The sequence below is a fragment of the Ciconia boyciana genome, chromosome 23 (assembly GCF_034638445.1).
Source record: "Ciconia boyciana chromosome 23, ASM3463844v1, whole genome shotgun sequence".
NCBI classification, from domain to species: domain Eukaryota; kingdom Metazoa; phylum Chordata; class Aves; order Ciconiiformes; family Ciconiidae; genus Ciconia; species Ciconia boyciana.
In genome coordinates, this window is record NC_132956.1 from 4975096 (window position 1) to 4999526 (window position 24431).

General features: G+C 50.4%; 1 protein-coding gene across 11 annotated transcripts in view; it reads left to right on the forward strand.

Moving 5' to 3' along the window:
• ANKS1A (ankyrin repeat and sterile alpha motif domain containing 1A) overlaps window positions 1-24431 on the forward strand; it is a 110448-nt gene that overhangs the window by 73519 nt on the left and 12498 nt on the right. For all 11 annotated transcript variants that reach the window (XR_012046153.1, XM_072886253.1, XM_072886254.1 and 8 more), the window contains 4 exons: window positions 6863-6969; window positions 22738-22836; window positions 23250-23402; window positions 23573-23680. Coding sequence is in view for 10 of the 11 variants with exons in the window: in XM_072886253.1 (XP_072742354.1) it covers window positions 6863-6969; window positions 22738-22836; window positions 23250-23402; window positions 23573-23680 (467 nt within the window). In the remaining variant the exon portion in view is untranslated. The remainder of the gene's footprint in view (window positions 1-6862; window positions 6970-22737; window positions 22837-23249; window positions 23403-23572; window positions 23681-24431) is intronic.

A 24431-nucleotide genomic window follows, 5' to 3' on the forward strand; every position in this document is an offset into this window, starting at 1 on the left:
TTTGATAATAAAACTTTATAAATAGCACGTGAGATGATTTAGTTGTGCATTTTGTCTTTGCTTTTTCTAATTTCCGTAAAACAAGGTGAAGAAGGAATCGTAGTGTCATTTAGTGCATTGATTTTCCTCAAACGGAGCAACGTCCTCCTCCAGCCATGTTTGCAACTGTTATAACTCTTATCTCCGCAATGCAGCATCAGAGCGACAGGAGACGATCCTGGGTTAAAACACTCTCATTTCCATAAATGTTGTAAGTAGAGGCGGCTGGGGTGTGGGGGATAGCGAACCCTGTGCCGCGTTTGTGTTCAGGATCCAGACTGGAGCAGCAGAGAGAACCAAGTCTCAGTTAAAAATCTTCCTCCGTTGCTCCTGCAGTAACCGCGTTGCATGCCTTGGCTCTGCACTTCAAACAGGATCATTTTGCCAGCTTTTTTCCTATACTTTTTGTGCCTTCTTTTGAGGAAAGTAGATGTGAAGGGGAGGTGGAACTAATAGAGGAAGGAGGCTTTGATATTGGTGCAAATATCCCTAGGCGTGTCTCCATACTCTTTGCAGAGCAGGGAAATAACCTACCCCTTTCCCAGCGTTGACTGTCTCAACGCTTCTACGTTTCAGAGCTGCTCGGGAGGTTTATTTTAATTCTTCTCTTCCCAGGATGCAGCTTCCCTCTGGAAACCAGCAGTTTAAGGAACCCATCCTCTCCACTGCTGCAGGCAGAGCCGTGGGTCCTCGGGAGCGTTGTCTCCTGTATGGAGCCGAGTCTGTGGCCTTCAAAGGAGGAGATAATTGCTTGGCTTTAATGGTGCCTTTTGAAACGGAGCTGTTTGTAGTGAGACACGGCGTGCAGAGCTTGATTAAACGGATGCCGATGAACTCTGCTGTCTGGGGACCAAAGGTGCCTAAATGTCTTGTACTGCTCAAGGGTTTTAGAAAATCTACATCTTGAAATTGTTGTAGGAAATGCTTTCTGATGGTGAGACCAGTTCAGCAGTGGCAGTGCTGTCCTCTGAGATACTTCTTGGCTGACCCAAGTGCCACTGTCCCAATAGCCGGGAACAGTCCTGCCTGTTTGGGGACACGGCCTTCTCCCCATGGCTCTTGGATTGTCTGGGGGGAGGATCGTCCTCCCCAGCTGCTTCTGTCAGGGCAGCGGCTGTGCTGGGAGCAGGACTGGGGTGATGCCAGTTGAGGGTCAGCACGGGTGTTGTGGTGGCCATGCTCTTTGGATGTGGTTAATCTGCCATGTGCCTCAACGAGGGTGATGCTAGGCTTTTTCTGAGTATTCCTGTAGGTATCGATATCCACTAAACAAGGCTGCTTGCAGGAGAGGTGCTTCCCCCTGTACTTTAAGCATGAATTCCCTTCTCTGCCTTTAAATGAGGAGCAAAAACAAAAGCAGAACTCGAGAGCTTGTTTGCCTTTAGTGCAGAGTGATGGAGGATGCTGGAGAGCTGCCACCGCGAGGGATTCTGTCCTTTTAAATCCTTCACCTCCAAACTGCTGCATCTGAACTGCTCCGGGTGGGCAGCGTCTCCTCTTGATGAGATGCTAATATGCATCCGCACACGCAGCTCATGCCTGCCATAATAAAGCTTATCTTGTATCCATTTGTCACTTGGATTTTTGCTTTGGTGAGGAGGAATCCACCATGCATTCCCAGTGAGAGTTTAACCTGTGCCTGCCCTAGATACTATGTACTGGTTAGGGCTTATGTTTTCTAGGGTCAAATGCCTTTGCAGCAGGATGCGAAACAGTGTGTGGTTTTTGGTCTAATGCAATGGCAACTATTTAGCATCCTGCTTTGTGACCAGCCCTCCCCTCCCCAAGCCGGTCCGTAGCTGTAGCAGTGTGTGTGATGGATCGATATCGTTAGTGAAGAGGTCTAACATGGAGGGGAGAGGAGGAGCCAGCACTTCAGCAAAAGCTGCCATTGTGCAGGGAGTTTTCAGCAAAATGGACACCCGTCTCTGGAAGCAGGCAGACCCAGGAGCTGCCTTGTCCTTAAGCCGGGTGTTTTCCCGCGGGCTGTGCTGTGTTACGCTTGGTTTGGGATCCCTCGTATGTAGATCAGCTGCTGTACATATTCCCTGTTTCTCCTTCCTTTCCTATGAGCGCAGCTAGACAGCGAGCGGGCAGTGCTTTGCCAGCCCCTTGCTGCAAGGATGAAGGGTATCTTGGGGTGCGTGCACCCTTGTTTTTGTTTTCTAGCAGCGTTTAGCTTTTGCTCCTCAGGACTTTGCTAAGGCTGTTTTAACACTTCAGATCATATCACAAATGTGCAGGGAGCTGCAGGGAACTCGCCAAATGCTCTCACATCCTCAAAAACGGATGGGCTTTGAGGATATTGGGGCTCCTGACTAGTTTTGTTTCCGGAATGACTAATTTGCCTGGAAAGGTAAGATGCCCTGCTTGGCAGTTACTGCGGAGATAAGTGTGTTTGGAGTCTGTTTATACAAGCAGTTATTGCATACAACTGACTTAGGTCTAGGGAAAGCAGGGACCCTTGGAGTCATGCTGGAACAAGCCCAGGCCCCGAGACGCTCGGTTTCAGGTCCCTGCCATGCCCCAGACTTCCCATACAAATTTGGGCAAATGGCTGGTTTCTGTACCATCAAGCTTTTCCCCCATAAAACAGGGTAACAAACCTTCCGTGTCTTGCCATGCTGTTATGGACGAGCACATTAAACCTCTGAGGCCCCTGGATGATAAGATAATTAGATGCCTTTTGGCATCTTTATAGAATTTGGAGCTAGAATCTATTTCTTGGCCAACAGGTTCGACCCTCTGATTTCCTGGTAGTTTTTAAGAAAATCTTCCTAATGTCTTTCCCGAGGGTGGGGTGGTATAGGTGGGAGGAAGGGAGAAGTCTGTCACTGATCCGTGCTGGTAAGTGCTTTTCGGAGACTGGGGAATCAAGGAACGCTATCTCTTAAAGGGTACCGGATTCCTCCTAACCTTTTTCTTAAAGGGATTTTTTGGCCTGGGAACAGACAGTTTGTATTCAGCCTGTGTCTCTCTGCATGTGTGTTTTTAGTCCCTCATTTATTTAGCTCCAGCAATGCACTTCTGATCATCTCTTCCTTCCAGATGTGGGTCAGAGGGGTAGGGGAGCACAGGTCTCGCAGCAGAATCTCAGCCCCGCTGCACCGCAGCGTCTCATCTCACTGCTGGCTTTGAACAAGAAACCTGGGTGTTGCTCGCTGGGTTACGGTGATTTGTAAGGCAGCGTTTCTCTCCCCAAAAATAGAGGAGATGAGTGGTCTCTGCTCAATAAATCAGCTTGATGCAGGCAGGAGGCATGCTGCACTGGACAGGGAGTGCATTTGGGGCTTGGTGAGTTAGCTCTGCCGTTGACTTGAGACGTGAGGAATGTGCTTAGCATTTTACTTGACAAAAGAGGGAGAAATTTGTTAGCAATCTGCATTTGGCTAATTGATCTTAGTTCCAGTAAAGTCGGATGCTGGCTGTATTTCTTGCATCTGCTAGCATTAATGACTGCATTCTCCTTGCCTATCCATCTTGCCTAATGCACTGCCTGAGTTCATAGCCCCCTCAGTGGATTTAAGGACTTGCAGCTGATGATCATCCCCAGCTGTGGCAATAACTGCCTGACTCGCTTGTCTTGCATGCTCACTTTGTGTGTGGACCGTGGTTTCATCGACACTTGCTTGGACTTGCAGTTTTTTCTTCCCGGTGAAGCTTGGTCCTGCGTCTTCAGGCCACAGCAGGTCACGTTAAACTGTTAGCAGTTTCCATGAGCAAACGGGGTGATGCTTTTTGTCCGGCATGGCCCACGTACTTATTTCTTCCTCCAAACAGACTCAAACGTTACACCAAAGGTCATTATTGAAATGATAACTTACAGAAGGACCTTTCTGAGCCCTGGTAGCCCTCTCCCTTTCCTGTTTTCTTTGAAGCATGCTGTGTTACTTGAAAAATGTCTTGCAAGAGGAACGATTGCTTGGCTTGCTTTTTTTGCAACTTTTAAATACTCTAATTATTTCTAACTACACTCTATTGACTGTTTCCCCCTCTGCCATCTGCAGACCTTTTAAAGGTAGGATTCCTAAAATGTGGAGCATAAGGAGAAGGATGGAGCTGAGAATTAGGAGTTTGTTTCCATCAGAAGTTGTGATGGGGCTCTTGCTGGGGGGCACAGTGACTGGGATTCATTTGCTCCCGCGTCGTCTTTGTAACATGCAAATATCAAGTGTATTGTGGACTTCCTTGTTTTCAGTCTAGGATGTTTCGGGGCATCTGTTCTCTTCTTTTTTCTTTTTAAAGTAAACCCCTCCATTCCCCTCCCTCCAAATCCCCCCCCTTCGTTTTCTCTTGATTTGAAGTGGTTTTAAAACCAGAAAACCTGCACTTGGTGTCACTGTCGGTTTCCCCTTTAAAAGCAGAAATACATTTACGAGTGTACAAAAGGCTGAGTAGAGTAAATAATTTTTTTAAAAGGAAATTCAGGAGCTCAGAGGAAGGAACTGCTGTGGTTTCGTTCCCCCTGCCAATACCCCGACTGCTTCCAGAAATGCTGTAGTAGGCAGCAAGCAGTTTCCTCACCTCTCTCTCAATAAATTAATGCTGAGCCAGCCACAAATCACTTGGAACTGTCAAAGCAGACCTGTAACATCATTTTTTTGAAAACCCAAGCCGTGTAGTCCATCACTGAGTAAATATTGAGAAGTCAGTAATTTCCACTAGAGAGTTATAAAGCTGCTGTCTCCCTCCCCTCTCCTGCAGCTTCTGCTGCGAAGGCTGCTCACTGCTTGTACAGTGGATGGAAAAGCTGGGAGGGGTAAGAGGATGAAGAGAAGGGAGGGACAGGCAATGCGAGAGCAGGAGACAGGACTGAGAGTGGAACGGCAAGCGTGGAGCTCGCTGCCTTCAGACAAAGCACGCCGCTGCAGCGCTCTGCAAGGACGCACAATTGCTTGGTGAGGGGACACGGCTGCCTGGCTGCGGGCGGACCAGCAAGGATCGACGGAAGGGAAGGATGGAGACGCTGGGCGAGCGGGAGCTTGTTGCATAGATTCCAGGTTTAGATGCTGCCCTTCTGCACAGGCTGTGTTAGGGGAGGGAGACGGAAACCTTTTGTGATCTCTGCGTTTCTCGCGCTGCAGCGTGCACTAGAAAGACTGGCCAGCGCTCTCGAACTCGCCGAGCGCGGCTCGCCTGGCAGAGGAGCTCTCCTGTGGACCAGAGCAGCAGGATCCCTTACCCCAAGAATTTCCAGATACCACCGTGAGCTCTGCGTTGTGCAGCCATTGCAGCAGGCGCGGGTGGGAAGGGTGGCTTGGAAGGTACCAAACAGCTTCAGCTGACTTGAAGGTTCAAAGAAAGCAAACCTGGTTTTCCTGATCATCTTTTTATTTGCGTATGCCCTTGAAACAGATGTACTAAGAAGCCTGAAAAATTCTGCCTGTCTTGCATAGCAAATTCCCTGATGAAAAGGAGAGCTCTGAACTTTTTTTGGTCATATTTAAGGTCTTAAGCTTTTCTAGAGGAGAGTAACAAGTCACTGGACTCTCTTCCCAGGGGTGAGGGAAGGGACAGCTTGTCTGCACAGCTTCTGTAGGGTGTTGGGAAGAATCTCATTCATCAGAGGCTGAGAGGAGGTGCCAGGGCATGTCTCGGACTTGAGCTGCTGCAGGAAGAGGAGAGAGTGTGCTTGCATTTAGTTTCTTTTTGTTTTGACGTGGTTTGGAAGCAAGGAACTAAAATGCCTCCTCCTCCAGAGCTGCTCCCTGTTTGAGTGAGAGGCTCAGATGCAGCAGCGGCGCTTAGCTGAAGAAAATGAAGGAAGGGCAAACACGAGCATGCACCAAACACCGGGCAGGACTGAATGTATTGGGTGAAAACCATACTGATTCCTCTGTCTCTCTTGCTGTCACCCAGTGCAGAGGTGTAGTTAGAGTCTCCAGTGCAGCCAGCCCGGTCCGAGCAGCATGCTGAAATGCCATGCGTCCGGATAGGTGGTAAAATGACAGTGCCAGCACTCTCAGACTCGTGCTCGGGGTCGCTCACACCTCTGCTCCTCTTAACACCGTAACGGAGAGAAAAAGCCCTTACCATGGTTTGCCTCTTTCAGGACTGCTTGGGGAAAAAAAGTATAAGCCTTTCTTTTCTTCTGCTGCAGTTTGTGTGCTTTCTTTGTCTTGCATGTCTTCCTGTGGACAGCTGCTCTAGCCTGGCTTCTGCTGCTTTTCTGAAAGTCCGTCGTGTCTGTTTTGTGTCTCAGCTGCATGAAGATGTATTTTCTCTCTAGCTGCTTTGTGCCTCCAATGCGCCTGGCCCTCTCCGCCGGCCCGCTGAGCAGGGTAGTGCATCCGAAGTTGCATGGACGAGAGGACCTGCACAGCTCTGTGCGTTCGTGAGCGGCTCCACTCCATTCCCTCGCACCTACGACTGGCTGGGAATGCCTTGGGTGAAAGTTTGCTGCCCTCCTCCCGCCCCCTTCAGATGAGCCAAGGAGTGGATCCGCATCCCCGTGGGGTTGGGCTTCATGTGTTTGCCTGGCAAGAAACTCGCCTGAGCCCTGAAAGCAGTGCATGTGATGTCGTGGTCCCAGGAGTGCTTCTAAACAGTTTGCCCGGGCAAGGTGTTTCTTTTTCTGAGTGTTAACTGGGATACAAATTAAACCCGGAGCCCGCGGAGGCACTTGGAAGCTTGTTGTCCATGTTCTGTGCACACAAGAGGAATTGTCTGCCAGCTGATTTGTTGTACTCTGAGCATAATTTTTTGAGTTTCTTTATGGTAATGACTATGATGTGGCAATGCCATCTGTCTTCCTCAGAGTGCCGCTGCTACCGCCTTAACGGTTTTTCCCTTTTCAAGCGTCTGCCGATTCCTCTCTCGTCAGGTTCGCGGATGCTGGAGCAGAGTGTCGGGGAGTGGCTGGAGTCCATTGGCCTGCAGCAATATGAGAGTAAGCTGCTTTTGAACGGCTTTGATGATGTCCGCTTCCTGGTAAGTTGCTGGGTGGGACCCATGGGCTCTAACAAATGCGTTGGCCAAACCTTTACTTGTTACCGATGCCCCGTGTCGGCTGCAGAGCGGAGCTGGGTTCGGCAGCCCAGCAGAATGGTCTTGGGGGTGTGTGGAAGGTTAGACGAAAGGAAGAAATGAGGGTTGTGTTGGGTCAGGGCCATTCATCTTCACATTTAATTCAGGTGTGGTAGTTTTTTTCCCTGTAATTTTGATATAAAATGTTATTTACTCTGCACCTTGAATCTTTACTGTCCCATTTACTCCAGAAGTGGGAACTGAAATTCGCTAGTGTTTTGAAGAAATCACTGAGCAGTCTGTCTTCTGGACTGTGAAGGAGGTGGTAGACCTCTTGTTGGAAGCATGCTTCCTCTAAACATGCAGGCAGGATGTTAATGAGCTGTATTTAATTGCATTGACACTGTTGGCTCTGAAACCTAATGATGACAAGATGGTAATGCTTAATGTTGAGGGGTTTTTAATAAGCGGTGTCTAGAAACTTAAAGCTGCATGATGTAAAAACCTGAGAATTCGTATGGAACGATGAACTCAAAGACAGAAAGTCTTGGTGCTGTGTAGAGGATTCTTCCTGCATGGCTTAAAGAAATGCTTTTTGAGTGTGGGCTCCCAAGTTCTGCAAATAAAGGATTTCTAAAAATGGATGTAAACCTTTGGAGAAGTCATTTGGGCTAATGTAATACCCTGCCTTGGAAAGGGAGTGGAGGCATCTCTTTGGTACTGTGGACGGTGCGGAGAGGTGATGTCCAGGAGGATGTGTGCTTGGCGGCTGTATTGTGAGCTGGGTGAAGGGGGTTCGGAAACACAGCGGCCATCCGACAGTGCTGAGGGTACGTGGGGGGCAGCTGGAGAAAGAAGGGAAGGCTGGATAGGGCGTGGATGGAAGGGCAAGGAAGTGCACATCGGAGCAGTGTCAGTAGGGGTACTTAAAGGCAGGATGTAATTACGCTGTTAAAAAACGACCTGACCAGCAGGATAAATGTCCCTGTGAATGTCGTGGGATCTCCAAGCCCCTCTAAAAGTTGAATACTGTGGCAGTATCCAGCCATACCTCCTGGCCCCCGTGGCAAGCAGCTTATCCCTTTGTCTCCCCTTAGCCTGGCAGGGCCCACGCTCCCCTAGAGCTGGATTTTACTGTGGCTTATGCACCTTCAGCAGAGGAACTGCCAGCGACAGGCGATGGTCTTGCCATGTACCCTTCTGCCTCTACCGTATCCCGCTCCTACAGCTCTGTGTGGCACCTTCCCTCCTCCCTGGGGAGGATTTGGGGCGAGCTGCCCCCGCAGAAGCCCTGGGCACCCTCACCGGGCTCCATCACCGCCCGCAGCCGTGCAGGACCAGGGACCGCTCCCGCTGGCCCTTCTCGGTGGGCTCCGGCCACCCAGTGTCCCACCCAGCTGGTCCCAGCCCTCTGGTGGACCCTCGGCTGCTGGGACCGCTGTGCTACAGGCAGGTGCATTCAGCTCTGTGCGAGGTTTCAGCGTCCCCTGCACGCTGGGGCGGTCTGATCCAACTTCTGGGATGCTCTGGAGGTGGTACAATGAATTTAAATTAAATAACACCCCATAGATCCCTGCTCGGGATGCTCTGCTGATGGATCTTTGACCTCTGTGGTATCAGATCTCACTCCAGCGGTTAGTAGATAAAAATGCCTTTACTCCGACTGGCCCTGCCTGACAAGCGTGACGGACAAACTCCTCTCAGCACAGAAGTTTAATAACGAAGGAAGTTAACTTCCCACTTGTGCCCAGAGAGGTGGGAGCTGGAGGCTCGGAAGCAGGAATTTTTACTGACTGTGCTTATTTGCAGTAAATAGCAACGCTTAGTTGCAAACTGTCTGATGCAGAATTTTGTCATTTATAAGATGAAAGCAAAGGCTCCTTGTGCATGTCTCATAACGTGATTTTATGGTGTCTGTGGTAGGAGTTGCTGGATCATGGCTGGATGTTTTTCTTCCCCATCCAATTCTGGGTAACTGCTCCCAGTGTAGGAAATCAGCTTCTGCTGGTTTCAGGAGGTGGGACACGCACCTCACTCACTCCTCACAATTTTAAAAGGTCAGTTTAACAAAGATTTCCTGCAAACCCTGGCTGATTTCCGTTTTGCTGCTTATCCCTTTTACTAGGAACTTGACTCTGGCACCCATGCCAAGACTGGCTTTAAATCCTTTCATCCAAGTCCCGGGAACTTCAGGCTAATACAGTCAGCCCAGTATGAAAGTTTAATTATTGAGAATCTTTTCCTCTGTGATGTTACTTGCCTTCAGCTTCTGATGTGGGAGTAAAACCTTCAGATACAGTACAAATGAGGAACAAGTAGTTAATTTGGTTTTCATAGTGATTTTGATGTTCTCAGATGAATTATTAAAGTTGTTGTAAACACTGAAGCTGGCTAGTGCAGTGATTACTGAAAGGACCTGGATGCTTGGCTCCTGGCGTGGCAGGCTGCCCATTCCTTTTCTTTTTTACGTAACAATTTCTTTAACTGCCACTTTCAATCACTAATGAAGAATATTTCGAACTAGGTGGCATTATTTTCCTGGAGTTAAATGGTTTCTGTGAAAGGGTTAGTCCCTATTAGGGCCTCATTATGTTAAATATTTCAAAGTCCAAAGAATGCTGAGTAACGGTTTGCAAATTGCCAGATGGGCTATGAGGCTGTGTTTTAGTAGCAAAAATTAAGAAGTTGGAGTCTTTTGATACGGAAACGCACTTGTTTTCTGTGTAAGATTTTTGCATTGCATTGCATACCGTGCTGCGGGGTTTTTTCAGTACGCCAAGGATGCTCCCTTTGCTGCTTGAGTGCCCAGGTGCCCATTTGCGAGCAAGCAGGAAGCTTGTACGTTGGGTAGGCAAGAAAAGCATTGCAAGAGCAAACTGTTAGATGTGCGGTGATAGTACAGCTGTAAAGCAGAGGCAGCGTCCTAGAAGAGCTCTTTAATATACTTACGAAGAATGCTCAGCCTGTGGTAGATAGGAACTTAAAGTAGGATTAAGAAAAGAGTCTAACAAAGAGCATGTCCTGTAACTGCAGGGGGGACTGGGTGAAACCCGGTGTTTGCTGGCACAGTGGCATTTGGTGGTGGTCTTCACCCAAGAAAAAGAGATGTTGAAAATGTACTGTCCGCCCAGTAGGTAGTACAGAGTTGGCGAGATGCAAAAACTGGAGGGTGCGGAAGCCTGTCTGGTGCTTTTAGTGCTCTTGTAGCCCTTAGTTTAGCCAGTTCTGGCTTCAGGAATTCCTCATTTCCTGTGTATTTTCAGTTGGCTCTTGTGCTAATTTGCACCCTCTATTATAAAAGCCCTTACCCCCCAGATCAGGGAAATGATCCATGAATGCACAGTATGGTAAAGTGATTTTGAAAAAGTGCTCTGTAAATATATTTGGTTTCTTGATTAGATGTTAATCTAGGACAGCAGAAACATGCGTTGTTTCCAAGAATAATAATTCCGTTCTCTTCAGAAATGCAGAGATTCGTTATTAGGTGATTAGCTGTGCTCTCCGGACACGCGACCGGCCATCTCGCTGGCGATGGCTCTGTGCAAGGCGCATCTCCGGCAGCACCAAGGAGCACGGGTGAGCGGGGAGGGGACACTCATCCCGCTCCTCTCGGGGTCTGCTCGAACGCTTTAACAGGCGGCATGGCCAGCTGGAAGAGACTCTGGAGACCTGCAGTTTTCACAGGTTTACGTTGAAGAGGCAGGGTTGGAGATGTAAACCGTAATGTGAGCCGTGAACATTTTACAGGTTTTCCTATAAAAAGGGAAGGTAGAAGTGTATTTTAGCAGATAGCTGGGGTGGGCCGTCCATGTTGAGCTGAGGCTTTTCTGCTCGTGGGAAATCCAGCTCTGCATCTGGGGCAAGGTTTTGGTAACTGATAGCTGGAGACCTTGTGCTCCAGCAGGACCCGTTGCCCACAAGCTTGCGAGATCAGCACTTCAGTTGTCAGCAAACTAAAAATTGCTGTTGCAGTTCAGATCTGCTTTGGTAAGAGAGTGATGGCTGCAGTCAGGACTGACCCTTCTCGTGTGCGTGTGTCTCTACCAGTGCTGTTTCTCTTTTGGGGGAATTCAGGACAAATAATAGAGTATTACTTGTAGTACCCGTTGGTTCTGAGCGGCGTCAGACAGGGCTTGTTGGGAATATTCTCACTTTTGGAACTTGCAGTGATCTTTGAGGGCTTGTGAATTGGTTATCGGGGAAGAACAAGTCGACACAACCGTGGTCAGGAGAAGGGAATCACCGCTGTTAATGCATAAATGCAGTGACTGTCGTCCTGCCTGGACACGGCTACTGGGTGTGTTAGGAACTGGAGCTGGAATGGGACGCTGCGGATGGGCTGAGTTTGCAGCACTGGCCTCACTGATGTGTTGCTTTGTTCCAGCACTGAAAGCAGAGTTTCTTGATCAGTGTTTCCGTGATGTAAAATTCCTGTTGAAACTGCAGAAGAAAACAAAATGCTGCAGCGTTTGATACGGCACACGAGAGCATCTCGGTGACGCTGACCGGTTTCACGGTCAAATGCAAAACCAAGAACGTTTATGACTAGTTCAAGGTAAAGGATCTCGATCGAGTATTGACTTCAGCCAAGGCTGGGTGTTGCTAACACAAGTCAGCAGGATTATTTAAACATCAATTTGACGTGACGTTAAAGCTTACTTGCCAGCGTACGTGTTTCTGGGAAGGGACTGAAGTCACATTTATTTCAGATTGTGTGTCATCTTTTGGCTTGGTTGAGGGAAGAAAGGGGCTATAAAAGATGGATTTAGGTAGCTTCGTTTTCTAAAAGACTGAGTTCTCTTTCCAAATACTAACATCTGCATATTGGGCCTCATTTCTGTGTCTGGAGAAATTCTTATATTTCCTTTAAGTTGCCTACAATAGCTTTGTTGTGTTTATGGGCAATGCTAGGAAAGAGGCTTCCCCTGTTTTTCTTGCTGTTACCTTCCAGCACGAACCCCGCAGTCCAAGGGAGCAGCTTCTTTCGCTCACCCTCTCCGTTGCCACTGAGTGACCTTCACTGCCAGCATTGCTGGCTTGGGGCAATCGGACTATGACACTCAGCTTCTGCTTTTAATATGGGGCTTTAATTCGAAAAGCAGTCTGTTCAGCCAGCCGGGGATTAAAAAAGGCTAAAATGGAGATGGTGCTTCAAATTCTCCTTCTCTGCTTCGCAGCCTACTGGAATCCTTTCATTAGAGGGGAAAGGTTTATTTGTGCGATGGGTAAACATAACTGAATTGAAGCTGCTAGCCGAGTATTACTGGCATTGGCTGTGCTGTCCTTGACCTAGCAAAAATACAGCTTTGCAAGTAGAATAAAATCCTCAGCAGAATTGCATGCCAAATGTTAACAGTACTAATGGACCGAGAATACCCCACCACCCAAAAGAAGCCAGCCCTGCTACCTCCCACGTGGAGGAATGCAGCCCTGTGTGCGCGCGGGGTTTCAGGAGACCCGTTGCCTCATCCTTCACCAGAGGAGGAAAAGAAAAGGTCAGATCACAAAACCGTAGCAATGAGTGAGCGGTGTCATTCAGAAGAATGCACTATAAATCGACTTAATTGTCCTTGACCGGTAGTGAGCCAGGGGAGCTGTAAGAGTAGGAAAATTGTCACAAGAATATGGACCAAGAGGGATTCTGCTGCTCCTAGAGCTTGGTCCCGTCGTGTCTCCCGTGATCACCAGTGTCCCTGCAGCAGATGTTCCCTTCGGGAGGTCCACGGGAAACTGGTTTTGCACCGAGAGATGCACAGTGCATCCACACAGCAATGACCTAGAGCGAAAGGCCAGGCGGGACTCTGCTGGGTTTTGGGAAAGAAAGGACGTTGCCAGTGTAATAAGAAGGAATTGCAGTAATTCATGGTGGAATTCCCCCGCAGAAGTGGGGAAGGAAATGTCATTACCTGCACCCTCGCTACAGTATTTTGTGATCCCGCAGATCCCATAAATGTGTCTGAGATGCTTGCAAAAGCTTTTCCCTTCCCTTGGAGGGCTGAATGTTTGCTGCTACCCCAGACAACTTTTCAGGCTGACATCTGAGAAGGGCAAGCCTCACATGCTCTGGCAATTGTACCGTTATTCTGTAGTTGAACTTTTTATTCAGTCCAAAGATATTTTGATTCACAAATGAGCAGGTAAAACAGAACATAAACCACTTTTTATGGCTTTTTTTTATTGTTCAAGCCTGGATTCCCATGGAGTGTGTGGAAAACAGCTAATGCTGATTCAATGAGACAGCGTCAGAAACGGAAATCTGTTCTCCTTGTGTAGTGCCGTGGGCTCCTCTACTTTGTTGTTTTTTTTTGTTTTGGGGTTTTTTAGATTTTTTTATAATTAGGGAGAAGTGGTAGAAACATGATGGCATTGGAAGAACGGGGTGTCTGCAAATAATTGAGAGTACTGACATTAATTTGTTTAAATGTAATTCAGTGCCGTGTTAGACTAGCCTGCAGTGGTCTTCGTTACGAAAGAACCTTTCTCTTCTCTGTGTGTGTGTGCAAGCAAATGGTTGATTAAAAAATATAGAGCTGAGGCATTGGCTTGATGTCTGAGCAGAGCTGAAGCGCGGCTCAGTGAGTGTCTGCCAGGCTGGGTCTGAGGACCGAGCGTCTCCCAGCTGCCGAGGGTCAGGATGTGCACGGAGCTGGGTCTCCTTCACCCTGCAAATCCCCATGTTTTGGGTGCTGGCTGACATCTGCACAGTCTTCATTTTCACCCGATACCTGTCCTGCTGGAGCACGGGGCATCTCCTGGTGTCCTCAGTGAATCGTAGCTCTGTTTTGCATGATCCACTTCGTAAGTACCCAGCTTGGCTCGCAGATGCTGCTCCCCTGGGCAGCAGCCAGGCTTTTAGCATGCTCTGAGAATGTGTGTGCCCCAGAGCTTTTTTCTATTTTCATATAAAACTTGTCATTTTATAATATTCATCTGGGAAAAACTTAACTGACATATTCCAGTAGTGGTTTGCACCCAGTAATGATCTATGAAGAGCAGTGACCTATCAGAGATCCCACAGACAAGGTTTTACTGCTTCTACACTTGGTGAAACGAAGAGAAAATCTGGCGTGTTTGGAGAATACTTTAGCGCAGACCCAGGTAAGCCCCCGCGTGTAGATTGCGCCTGGGCAGGTAGGCTTGGTTTCAAGCTGAAGCAAGCTCTCTTCATCCAGGCAGAAGCTCTCGTGGTTGGTTCTGGACTTGGTCTTCCCAAAGCCTGTGCTGCAAAGCTCTGCCCTGCAGTGGCATTCGGTGACGGGGCTTGTAAATTGGTGTGGGTGGGAGTAAATACTTCTGATACCCAGAGGTGCTGGCAATCCGCCCTTTAACGATTGCTGATCAGATTTGGGGATCTCTTTGCCCTGGTTCACGCCAGCTGGCAGATTTGTTACTGAAATGGCTTTCACTTATTTTTATGGCATAGGCAGGAAGTCCATCAGCCATGTTACATGATATTGTCTGCTGTTTATCATTGCTGCCAACCTGCTGGAAATGCCTTTCTTCCTCGGTCCTCAGACTGATTTTGATGCCCTGGATGAACACCCCGTAAGAGTGGAATTGGACCCTTGTGTGAGGGTTTCTGCCAAGCGTCTGAGCGGGAATCAATTCATACAATGAAATGAATTTTTTTTGACAGCTCTCCAGTGGGTTTCAGATGCTACTTGGGTGGTTCACAAGGACTGTGCTTTGTCCACGATGGTATGGTTTTTTGGGGGGTTTTCTCTGGAAGGGAATGGTGAGAGCGGAGGCGTGCAATGATCCGGAGTTTGAGAGAGCGTCTCGGCCACTCACCCGTGGCTCTGACCGGGGAAACGTGGCAGAGCTGCGCTGAAGCTCCCCAGATGATGGAAATGGACTTCATGGAGAGCAGCGAGTTCAGAGTGGATTTTGAGGAGCAAAGTGGGTGGACCAGTACTGGCAATTTAGAGGATACTTACATTTGATTCATTAGTAGCTCCAGGCCCAATAAACGTTTAAAAAGCCATTAAAGTAGCAGTTAATTTTTTTTTCCTCTCAATAAAATTGCCTGAACTTGACAAGCATGACCGATTCCCCCCGTTGCCATTGTCACGCTGCCAGTCTGCATGGGGAAGAAAATTAAACAAAAATGAAGTGCTGTGTGCTAATCTAGGATTTATTGTAGGTTTTTGTATATGAGCCCTTTGCACAATCAGTGCTCTGTGAAGAGCTAGGGCTTCGTTGTCATGCCCTTAGCTAAACAAATACTTCTTTTCCCCTAGTTTCCACTGAACTGGCTCAAACTGCAGATACCATTAAGGGAAGGCATGAAACCCTGTGGATCATGAGGCCAATTGCAAATACGTATTTGTGTGACCAAGTGCTGGTTCCCTGGCTCTGAAATTGGGGTGTGCAGGTCCCAGCTTTGGGGTCATCAGCCTGCTCTGAGATGAATAAGCCACTGGTGCAGGTTTGTTGGAGGGGCTGAGCAGCCAGAGACGGCTGACGGAGCTGTAGGTATTCCGCATTGCCTGTAATCAAGGCTCTGTTTTGGGAGATTTTAGCTCTTTTTTGTCTGTAAAAAGGGGTGATGCTCTGCGCTATCACCGAGGGTCTCGGGTGGAAAGCCCCCAAGCGCAAATCATGCAGGTATGCAGACAGAACGCAAGCTTGTTTCTAGGACAAGCTTATAAATTAGTCCATTAACGAGACATTAGCTGCTCTTGTCCTGTTGAACAAGATATATTAGCGGGGCTTTTTACTCCAAGTGCAATCCATACAGCCCCTGCTGCAGTAAGGGGGTCGAGGCTGGCCAGGCTCTGCGGCGGGAGCAGGGCTCGGCGGGTGGCTCCCTGCACCCTGCTCAGATGGGTTTGAACACACAGCCCGGAGGGGTTGGAGGAGGCCAAATGTGCAGCCTCCAACCCCTGCAGGGAAAGAGGCCGCTTCGTCAGTAACTACTAATAGATTTGGGGACGGGGAGCTTGTTGCCGGCTTGCGGTGGCTTTGTCAGCTCCCAGGAATACCTTTGCTATAGCTCATCGTTCTGAATTTCGCTGCCTTCCCGTATCCTCGGATGCTGCCCGAGGCTGCAGGGCCGTGAAGCCCGGCGGCTTTTTACGAGTCTGGCAGCGGGAGTAACCAGGAGCTCGGGCAGAGCCACGGGAGCTTTGCCAAATCTCCTTGCTGCGTATGTAATTGAGCCGCTATATTCTGGACTGCAAACCCTGTACTGCCTGCTTGCATTAAGTTCCTGAAAGCTGCATCTAGCCGGGTACCAAGATGACCGAAACGAAGGTTCCTGATCCTTTTTTCATCTGAAAAGGAGAACTCTAAGTGGTGTTGAGGCTAAGGAAGGTGCAGCCTCTGTTTTCAGGCCTTGCTGTGTATTATCCTCCTTTAGGCTGGGTCTGTGGTGAGCTGGATGTGGCTCCATCTCCCACATCCAGGCTTTTGGTTGCCAAAAGTAAAGCAATAGCAGTGGCAGCAAAATCCTTGACAAGATGCAAAGTGTCTTGAATGTACGGAGGGGAAAAAGAGCTTTGTATGCATTAATCTAAGAAAAAATGAATGCTTTGGCTCATCCAGCTGAAGGCACTCTGCTATAGACATTTGCAGAAGCCTTTGTAGTCTGGAAAAGCTGTGTTTGGGTTTTGCATCTGTTGCTTTTAATAGCAAACACATTCTGGTCCCCGTCTTCCCTGCAGTCCGTCGCCTGTCTTTAATACAGGGTTTAGTAACAGAGGCAGCACTTGTGTTAGCGTGAGCTTAGTGAGACAGTCGGGATTCATTAAACTGCATCGCTGGCTGGGTAAGACTACGCGTCCTATACGAAACTTTCTTTGCCTCGGGCCCTTCCTTAGCTGGAGAGAGAGGATGGACTGAAGCCAGGCTCTGTGCCAGAAGCAGCATCTGAAAATTGGGTAGTTAAGTGCCTGCAGAGTGCCCGGCTGGAGGAGGATTGCTGGCACATTTCAGCAGCTCTGATTTTGGCACGCTGGCCTTCGGGGTCACCTAACTAGCAGGAGGGGACGCTACCTTCCTACAGTGTAACCTCTGACTGTGTTGGTTTTTTCCCCTTTAATGAGAAACCCGGAGCCTTGCAGGCTGTTTAATTACAGTGCAAGATGTGAAGCATGACTAAAGCAGACCCTTTCTCTAAAAGCTCGTGTTTCTGCAGGCGCGTCGGCTGCACCAGCGTCCTTTGGGGCTCCCCGGGGCAGCCCAGACGAGGATGCGGGTCACTGGCAGATCTCTGCCCTCCTTTGGGGCAACGCAGAGGACAGAGACGGGGTTCAGAGGTGCCCCGCATGGGTCGTGTGTATTTGTGCCTTTCCCCGGAGGGAGCTCTCTTCAGCTCTGAGGAAGCTGAAGGCCAGGTTGGGGGATGAAAGCCCCTCCGGACTGTCTGGCAGCCGGTCTCTGCCAGTTTGGACCCAGGGAGTGGGATTCACCTTGCCCAATTTCAGATGTCTGTGGCTGGGCTGATTGTTCAGGCTCTCTGGATTGCCAGTGGGAGCGGAGGAGGACTCATCTGGGTGATGCATTTCACGCCATTGTAGATACACTTGCACTGGAGAAATACGCCCTTCCTCGACCTAACGCACGTGTGTGCAGCTGAAGGTTAGGGGGGAAATTGTGTTCCTGCATCCGTTGCAAAAAAAATTTCAGCCTCTGCTGCTTGGTGGATTTTTTTAGGGGTCTTCCCAGCGTTTCTGGGAATAAAAAATTGCCAAAGATTTTTCTACCAAGACTGATTAACATGTGCGCATGGTGCTATACTAAAATCTGGATTAACACAAGGATGTGTGTCCTAGGAACAAACCCTGAACGAGCCACCTGCAGTGCAGGAAATGCTGAGAGCTAGTTCCTGATGGAAGTGAGGAGAAAACGGTGAGGTGTTGGGATGAACGGGGCTTTCGGATGTCCCCGGCTGCCCCGGCGTGGATGGGAGCGAGAGCTCTGACCCGGGCGCAGCCCTGAGCTGCGCTCGCTCCGCTCAGCCCCGCAGCTGGGAGAAATGCGCAAGGTAAAAAGCACTTGTCACAACGAGTAAAGTCTGAAATACATCTTTGGAAAGTCTTTTTGATTCTAATTGACGTTTCGGAGGCTGCCGCTGGAGGATCATAGAGGACCGGGCTAACAGCAGAGCGAGTCCCTGTGAGCGTTCCTCTCCCCCGCCTCGGGCTTTTGCTGAATTCGTCCTCAGAGGACCCGGCGAGGGGCTGACCGCAAGCCCGGGGTCAGGCTGCCAGGACTGCGCTGCAGCCTTCAGCAGGGTGCCTGGGAGATGGCATCTTTGGATCGGGTTGCCAACCTGTGTCAGCACCAAAGGGGACCTTTGTTTAAAAATAAACAACAAAAAAAACTAAGAGAAAAAACCTAAAAACGAGCAAACAAAAACCTGTATTGGGATATTGTTTAAAAATCAAAACCAAACTCCCCCAAAAGCCCGTCACGGCAGTTTTTCTGAAATTTTGCAGCCCTGCGTCAAGGCAGTCTCCCTTTGAGCAGCCCTTTGTAACGAAGAGGCTTTGTTTCATCTCGGTGATGAATGCCTTGTTCCCTTTTCCTCCACGAGCTGCTGGGTGTGGATGTGTCTGCGGTCACCCCCTCCTCGGTACAGCAAAGAAATGGCTCTTGCCTGGTTCAGGGACAGACCGAAGACCCTTCAGCAGCCCAGTGCCCGGCGTGAGCCAGGGGTGCGGAGGTCGGGAAGGACGGGGCTGGCAGTGAGAAGCAAGCGAGACGTGCCGGGAGAGGCAGGGAAGGACGAAAGCCGCGGCAGACCCCAGCTGGGTCTCCGTGGCTGGAAACCCTCCTTGCTTAGGGGGCTTTTTGTGCTAAGTCATTAGTTGCTGGTTGAGCAGAGAGGTGGTTTTGCAGGCGCAGGAGCCTGCGCAGAGAGCAGGGCGCTAACCAAACCTGCGGCAATTGCTGTGCCGGAGGAGCGTGGCTCGGAGGCAGGTGGCAGCGGTGGCCCAGGCGGAGCATCTCTGCCCCTTGGCTTTTGTCTGAATAGCATGTTAAATGCAAACAGGTTTAAAGTCTGGTTTAAACAGCTCATCTGTTCGGTTGGCAAAGGTTAAAAGATCTCCAGTGTGTTTGCATTTAATTATCTATTTTAGCGGCAGATTATATTTTGTCATAGGAGATGAAATCCGGATGGGTTCAAAGGACGTTTCTCTAAGCGGAGGCTCATGCACAATAAACCGTAATGATTTATTCGGGGCTGCTATGCTTTGTCTATCCTTGTTAAGTACCCTGAGAATACAGACTGGCACTGAGGGAATTTGATGTGACACATAAAAATAAGGAGTGTTGGAGAAAGCTGTAGGCTCTACAGTACTTAACTAGCTTGTATCCTTGCTACATAGCAAGCAATTTTCCTTGAATTTGAGATGCCAAAAGTGGGAGAACACCTATTGCCTTGCCTTGAGTCTGGCGCTGGCTGTGTCAGCATAAAGCAGGCATCCTGGGAGAGCGTGAGCTGCCAGCCCTGCGCTGCTGGTTTGGGAGCGTGGCTGTGCTAGCCAGGCATTGCTGTGCTAAAGTGGATTAGCACCAAAAAGGCTCAACATTGGAAAATAAGCATGAGTAAAAATGTAAATAGGATCAGCAAGCTTGTTTAATTTTTATACGTGAAAATTACACATTATTATTGTCACAGCTCATTTGGGTGCGAACCGTTCTTGCTGTCCTGGTTGGTGCGTGAAGGGTTTGCTGTCAGCCATGCCCTTGCTAGCATCCCCCTCGAGCCCCCGCGCCTGCTGCAGCTCTGACACCCAGCTCTGTACAGAGGCATTAGGCAGCAGAGCACCAGGATGGGCGGGCTGGGGGAGCAGAGCGGGCTGAGGTGTCGGGAACGGCAGGTTTCGGGTACCCGAGGTGTGACATTAACCTGCTGCAGGGACTTCGGTGAGTCGGTCCCTTCCTGTGCTTCCCTTTGCCTCCCCCAGGCAGGGCAGTAATGCTTTGCTCTCCAGGCTTACCGGAGAAATTCCATCACTTGCTCTAGCCTTCTTCTGTCCATTTAAAAAAGCCCTTTAAAAGCCATCTCCCTCTAGGAGATGAATTCCTTGCACATACGCTGCCTCCCAAGGACCTTCTGGCAAGCCCTGTAGCAGAGCTGTAGCATGCGAAAACGCTTGTGCCAGGTAAGGTGCCTGTCAGGGGAGTTAAGCTGCCTTTAATCCTTTCCCTCTTCCCCTAAGCTGAGCACACAATCTCCCGCTGTTACAGGAATGCACATTAAATATGGCTTTTTGGCTTAAAATTTGTGAGCAAGAAAGGGGAGGGATGTTTTCTTTTTTTTTTTCTGGTGGGATGCTGCTGCTAACACGCTGGAGCGATCGCTGCCTCTGACGGCGGCAGCCTCTCTGCTTTACTCACGCAGGGGGTTTGCTCTCATTGCAACGGAGCCTGCTGCTGCTCTTGCACCAAATGAGCACCCTCGGAGCTTTCAACCAACAAAAAGCCTCTTTTTTTTTTTTTTTTTTTTTTAAATTTACTTTGTGTAATTGAGGGGCACGCAGAACAGCTTATATGACATAGTTACATCCTTGCGCAGGAGCTTTGTGTGTAGCCTTCTCACTCCGCTGAGACCCAGGGCTTTCACATGGCCTGGCTTTGCAGGATGGGGCATGCAATCCAAGAAGGGCAAGGCAGGTATCGGTGTGGCCCCGGGCCCCTGCAGAGCTGCCACCCACACGCGGTGCTGTCTCGAGCGGTGGCAGTAGCTCTTTCCAGCTGGCAGCGGGCAGCGGCACTGCAGACCAGCGCCGCAGCCGGCTGGTATAAACTGACCTTTTGGAAAACAGGGAGCGAACCACCCTAATCGGCTGCAGGGTCTTTAGTCCCGGCTCTTTCTGCTGTTTAAACAACTCTTAGAGAAATGCTTTTGTACTGCATCTGTCTGCTCCAGATCTGCGGTCTCGGTCCCCCCACGGCCTGCCAGGAATTGAGGGCGTCGGGCATCCCTGTCTGCCAAGGGAGGATGGAGGCAGAGGAGCCTCCGCCTCGGTGCTGTGGGTGCTGACGGTCACGGAGTGTCTGCAGGGCCCTGCTTCCCCGCCACCCACTGCTTTAATTCGCCACTGTCATTTGCTAAATAATTATTTCTCTGCAGTCTGACCTCTGAGGGCATCTCTCCCAGCGACGTTGCTTCGGGCATCTCTTATCTGCAGCGTTAATTCTCTGTTTCTCTGAGCACTTATCTCTGCGGCCGAGGGGAAGAGCAGCTCTCGGGGGCGGAGAGCCGCGTGGCATCCTACCCAGCAGTTATCACACTGGGCCGTGGAAGTGGCGGGAGCGATGCTGCCCGGGCTTGGTGCTGTGGTAGACCAGGCACAAACCAAGCAAGGCAGGAGCAAAGTGGACGCTGGCATTGCCGGGAGCGAGCCGGCCGGCGTTTGCCTGCAGGACTGGCATCTGGCTCCGTGAAGTGTACCTGGTGACTCTCCTAAAGCCATCGCCAAAGGCGAGCGCTCCCCGCCCTGGCTGCAGACGGCCCAGGTGCTTGTCCTGGAGCATCCGAGAGTGGACGGGGCAGTGGGAAGGGCCGTTCCTGCTCCTCTGCCCTCGCAGGAGGCAGCGTCGCTCAGGTGGGTCGGCTGCTCGGAGAACAGCTCACTGCTTTCACGTGTGGCTGTTGTATTTCAAGCAGGTAATACTTAGCAAAACATACGTGCTGAAATGCTACAGAAGGTGCAGGGTGGGAAGGAATATAAAACATTTGCTGCCCTTTAAAGAGGATACTTGGCAATCTTCCCCTCGCCTTTCCCTCCCGAAGCCCTGGCCGTTCAGCCCGCTGTTCCTGCAGCCTGCGTGCCCCTGCAGCAGCGTATTGCCCAACAGCCAATTTTAATTAGGTTTCTCTTATAAAACCAAAATGTGGAACAGCAAAGCGTTGTCAGCTCAGACCTTCAGCTGTGACTCTCCTGAGAGCAGAGGGAGGCAGGTCTGGGGAGGGGGGGTCTGGGCTCAAGCCGAAGCCCTCGGTCAAACAGCAGCGTGGCTCTCCCAGCCATGGGGAGACGTGCCCGGGCTTCCTGCTGAGCTCTCCCCAGGTACGAGGGGCAGGGAAGCAGGTTGTGATGGAGGCTCTTGAGAGGGGGGTAAAGCCACTGTGCTCTGCATGCGTCCGCTCTTGCTCTGCAGGGGAAGGGGGGCAGAAAATGGGCTTTAACAGAGCGGTGTGCGGCGACCAGAGCATCTCTGCCAGAGCGGGGTGAGCTGCCTCCCTGCCCGGGGGACAGAGGATAAATCTGACCTTCGCCAGGTTGCCTGCTCTCACGGAAAGAAATTCCGATTTCTCTGTGGCTGTGGAGGGAGGCTGAGCAGAGCCGAGTGCCGCTTCTCAGGCACCGTGCGTGGAGTGGGGCTGGGGTTTACTTGGGCGTTGTTACGCAGTGATTAAAGCATCTGTGCATCAAACCGGAAGGTTGCTGTAAGCGATGGTCTGAAATCTAATGGCTGGAAAAGATGGCGCAGAGCAGGCTGCGGGAGGGGATGGCAGTGCTCTGCCCCACCGATGCTGCGTGTGCCACAGCCCCTCTCGTGTCAGCCTTCTCGGTGCCCGAGGTCGGTACGTGGGGCAGAGCTGCCACCCTTGGGAGCCTTCCTCCTCCTCCTGCTCCTCCTCCTCCTGCTGCTGTGGGGATGTGCTGGGAGGTGAGGTCAGCAGGGTGCTGTAACGCGCATGATCTCCGCTCCCGCACCTGATGTGGCTTCTGTTGCCCTCTGCTCCCAAGTCGCTCCTTCGTGTCCCCGCAGGGCTGTAATGTCATGGAAGACCAGGACCTTCGGGACATCGGGATCGGTGACCCACAGCACCGTCGGAAGCTCCTCCAGGCTGCTCGCTCCCTCCCGAAGGTCAGCACCGACACCCCTCACGTGAAGCGGGGACAGGGCATTGCCCAGCACGGCTGTGAAAGCAGAGGAAACAAAAGCCAGTCCCTGTGACTCCAGCCACGTCCCTGTGACCCACGGAGGGCTCGCAGGGGCTGTGGGAAGGGTTTTAGGAATAGCAGGGAGGAGGAGGAGGAGGAGGAGGAGTATATTGGTCAGCCAAGCTATGTGGATGGGATGACTCCGTGCTGGGGGGAGGGTGGCTGTCCCTCCTGCCAGTCTTGATGCCAAGTGCATCCCCTGTTTATACAGTGGTTTTTTAACTTTAAAGCTGCTAGTGGAGATGATGATGGCCTTTAAACTGATTTTAATTGGCGCTGCATGCCTTGGGATCCCAGCCCCCTGGGGCTTTTAACCCCTTTCTTGTGCTTTTACAGTTGAAACCCCTTGGCTGTGATGGGAACAGCCAGCCTTCAGTTCCCGCATGGCTCGACTCTCTGGGGCTGCAGGATTACGTTCAGTCCTTCCTCTCGAGTGGCTATAGCTCTATTGACACTGTGAAAAACCTCTGGGAGCTTGAAATAGTAAACGTGAGTATTGCCTTTCTCTTGCCATGGCAGTGAGGTCCTGCCCACGTTTCCTCCGGGGCTGTGACTTGCAGGGAGTCGTGTTAAATGGGAACAGCGCTGCTCGAAGAGGGGAAGCTTTGCTTGGGGCCGAGGGCAGGAAAGCCTACAGTGACCGTGGTCTCTCCCTGCAGGTGTTGAAAGTGAATCTGCTTGGCCATCGGAAGAGGATCATCGCCTCCCTGGCAGACAGACCGTACGAGGAGCCACCGGCAAAGCCGCCGCGGTTCTCGCAGCTGAGAGTGAGTCACTGTTTGTGTTCCCTGCCTGGCTGATATGTCTGTGCGGAGCGCGCTCGGCAGTGGCCAGGGTGCTTTCTTCTGCCCTGGCTCTCCTTCGCTTTCCTCGCTTTCTTTCAGAGAACTAAACCTGGGTCTGTCAGGAGTAATTGTCCCCTTTCTGATTAGCAGCTGTCACCTCTGGGGGACTCAGAGATCCGTAGAGGATGTTTACTGAGAGCTCAGGTCCTGGATGGGTATCCAGGCTCAGACAGGGAGGCACGTTCAGCCTTGCTCTGCTGCTTTCATGCACAGGAAATTCTGCCTAGCAAAATCAATAAAAAAGGGAAAAAAACCCCTACAATGTCAATATTTAAGTTAAAACTCCTTTGAAGGTAATTATTGAGAGTAATAAGCATAGAGAGTGATCTTTGAAAATTGCATTGCTTTTTAAAAAAAGAAAAGGGTAAAACCTATTGGCTCGTTTCTTATTAAAACAAATCGATTTGACCTGGAAGCTGGGGTTACTCCTGGTTCTCAGATACTTGGTGGTTTGGGAAGAAAGTTCTTGAAGCATTGAGGCAACTGCACATCTGGCTGTGTGGAGGAGTGTTTTGTGTTCAGCAGTTCCCATGGATGCACCTTGGTGGCTGCTGGAGGTGATGCAGAGCCCAATACTCCCCCTCCAAGCATGGTCAAGCAGAACTTGGGAAATGTAACAGCCAGGCTGGCTCTGACTTGGCCAGAGCACCTGGAGCACTTGGGCAGAGTAAAA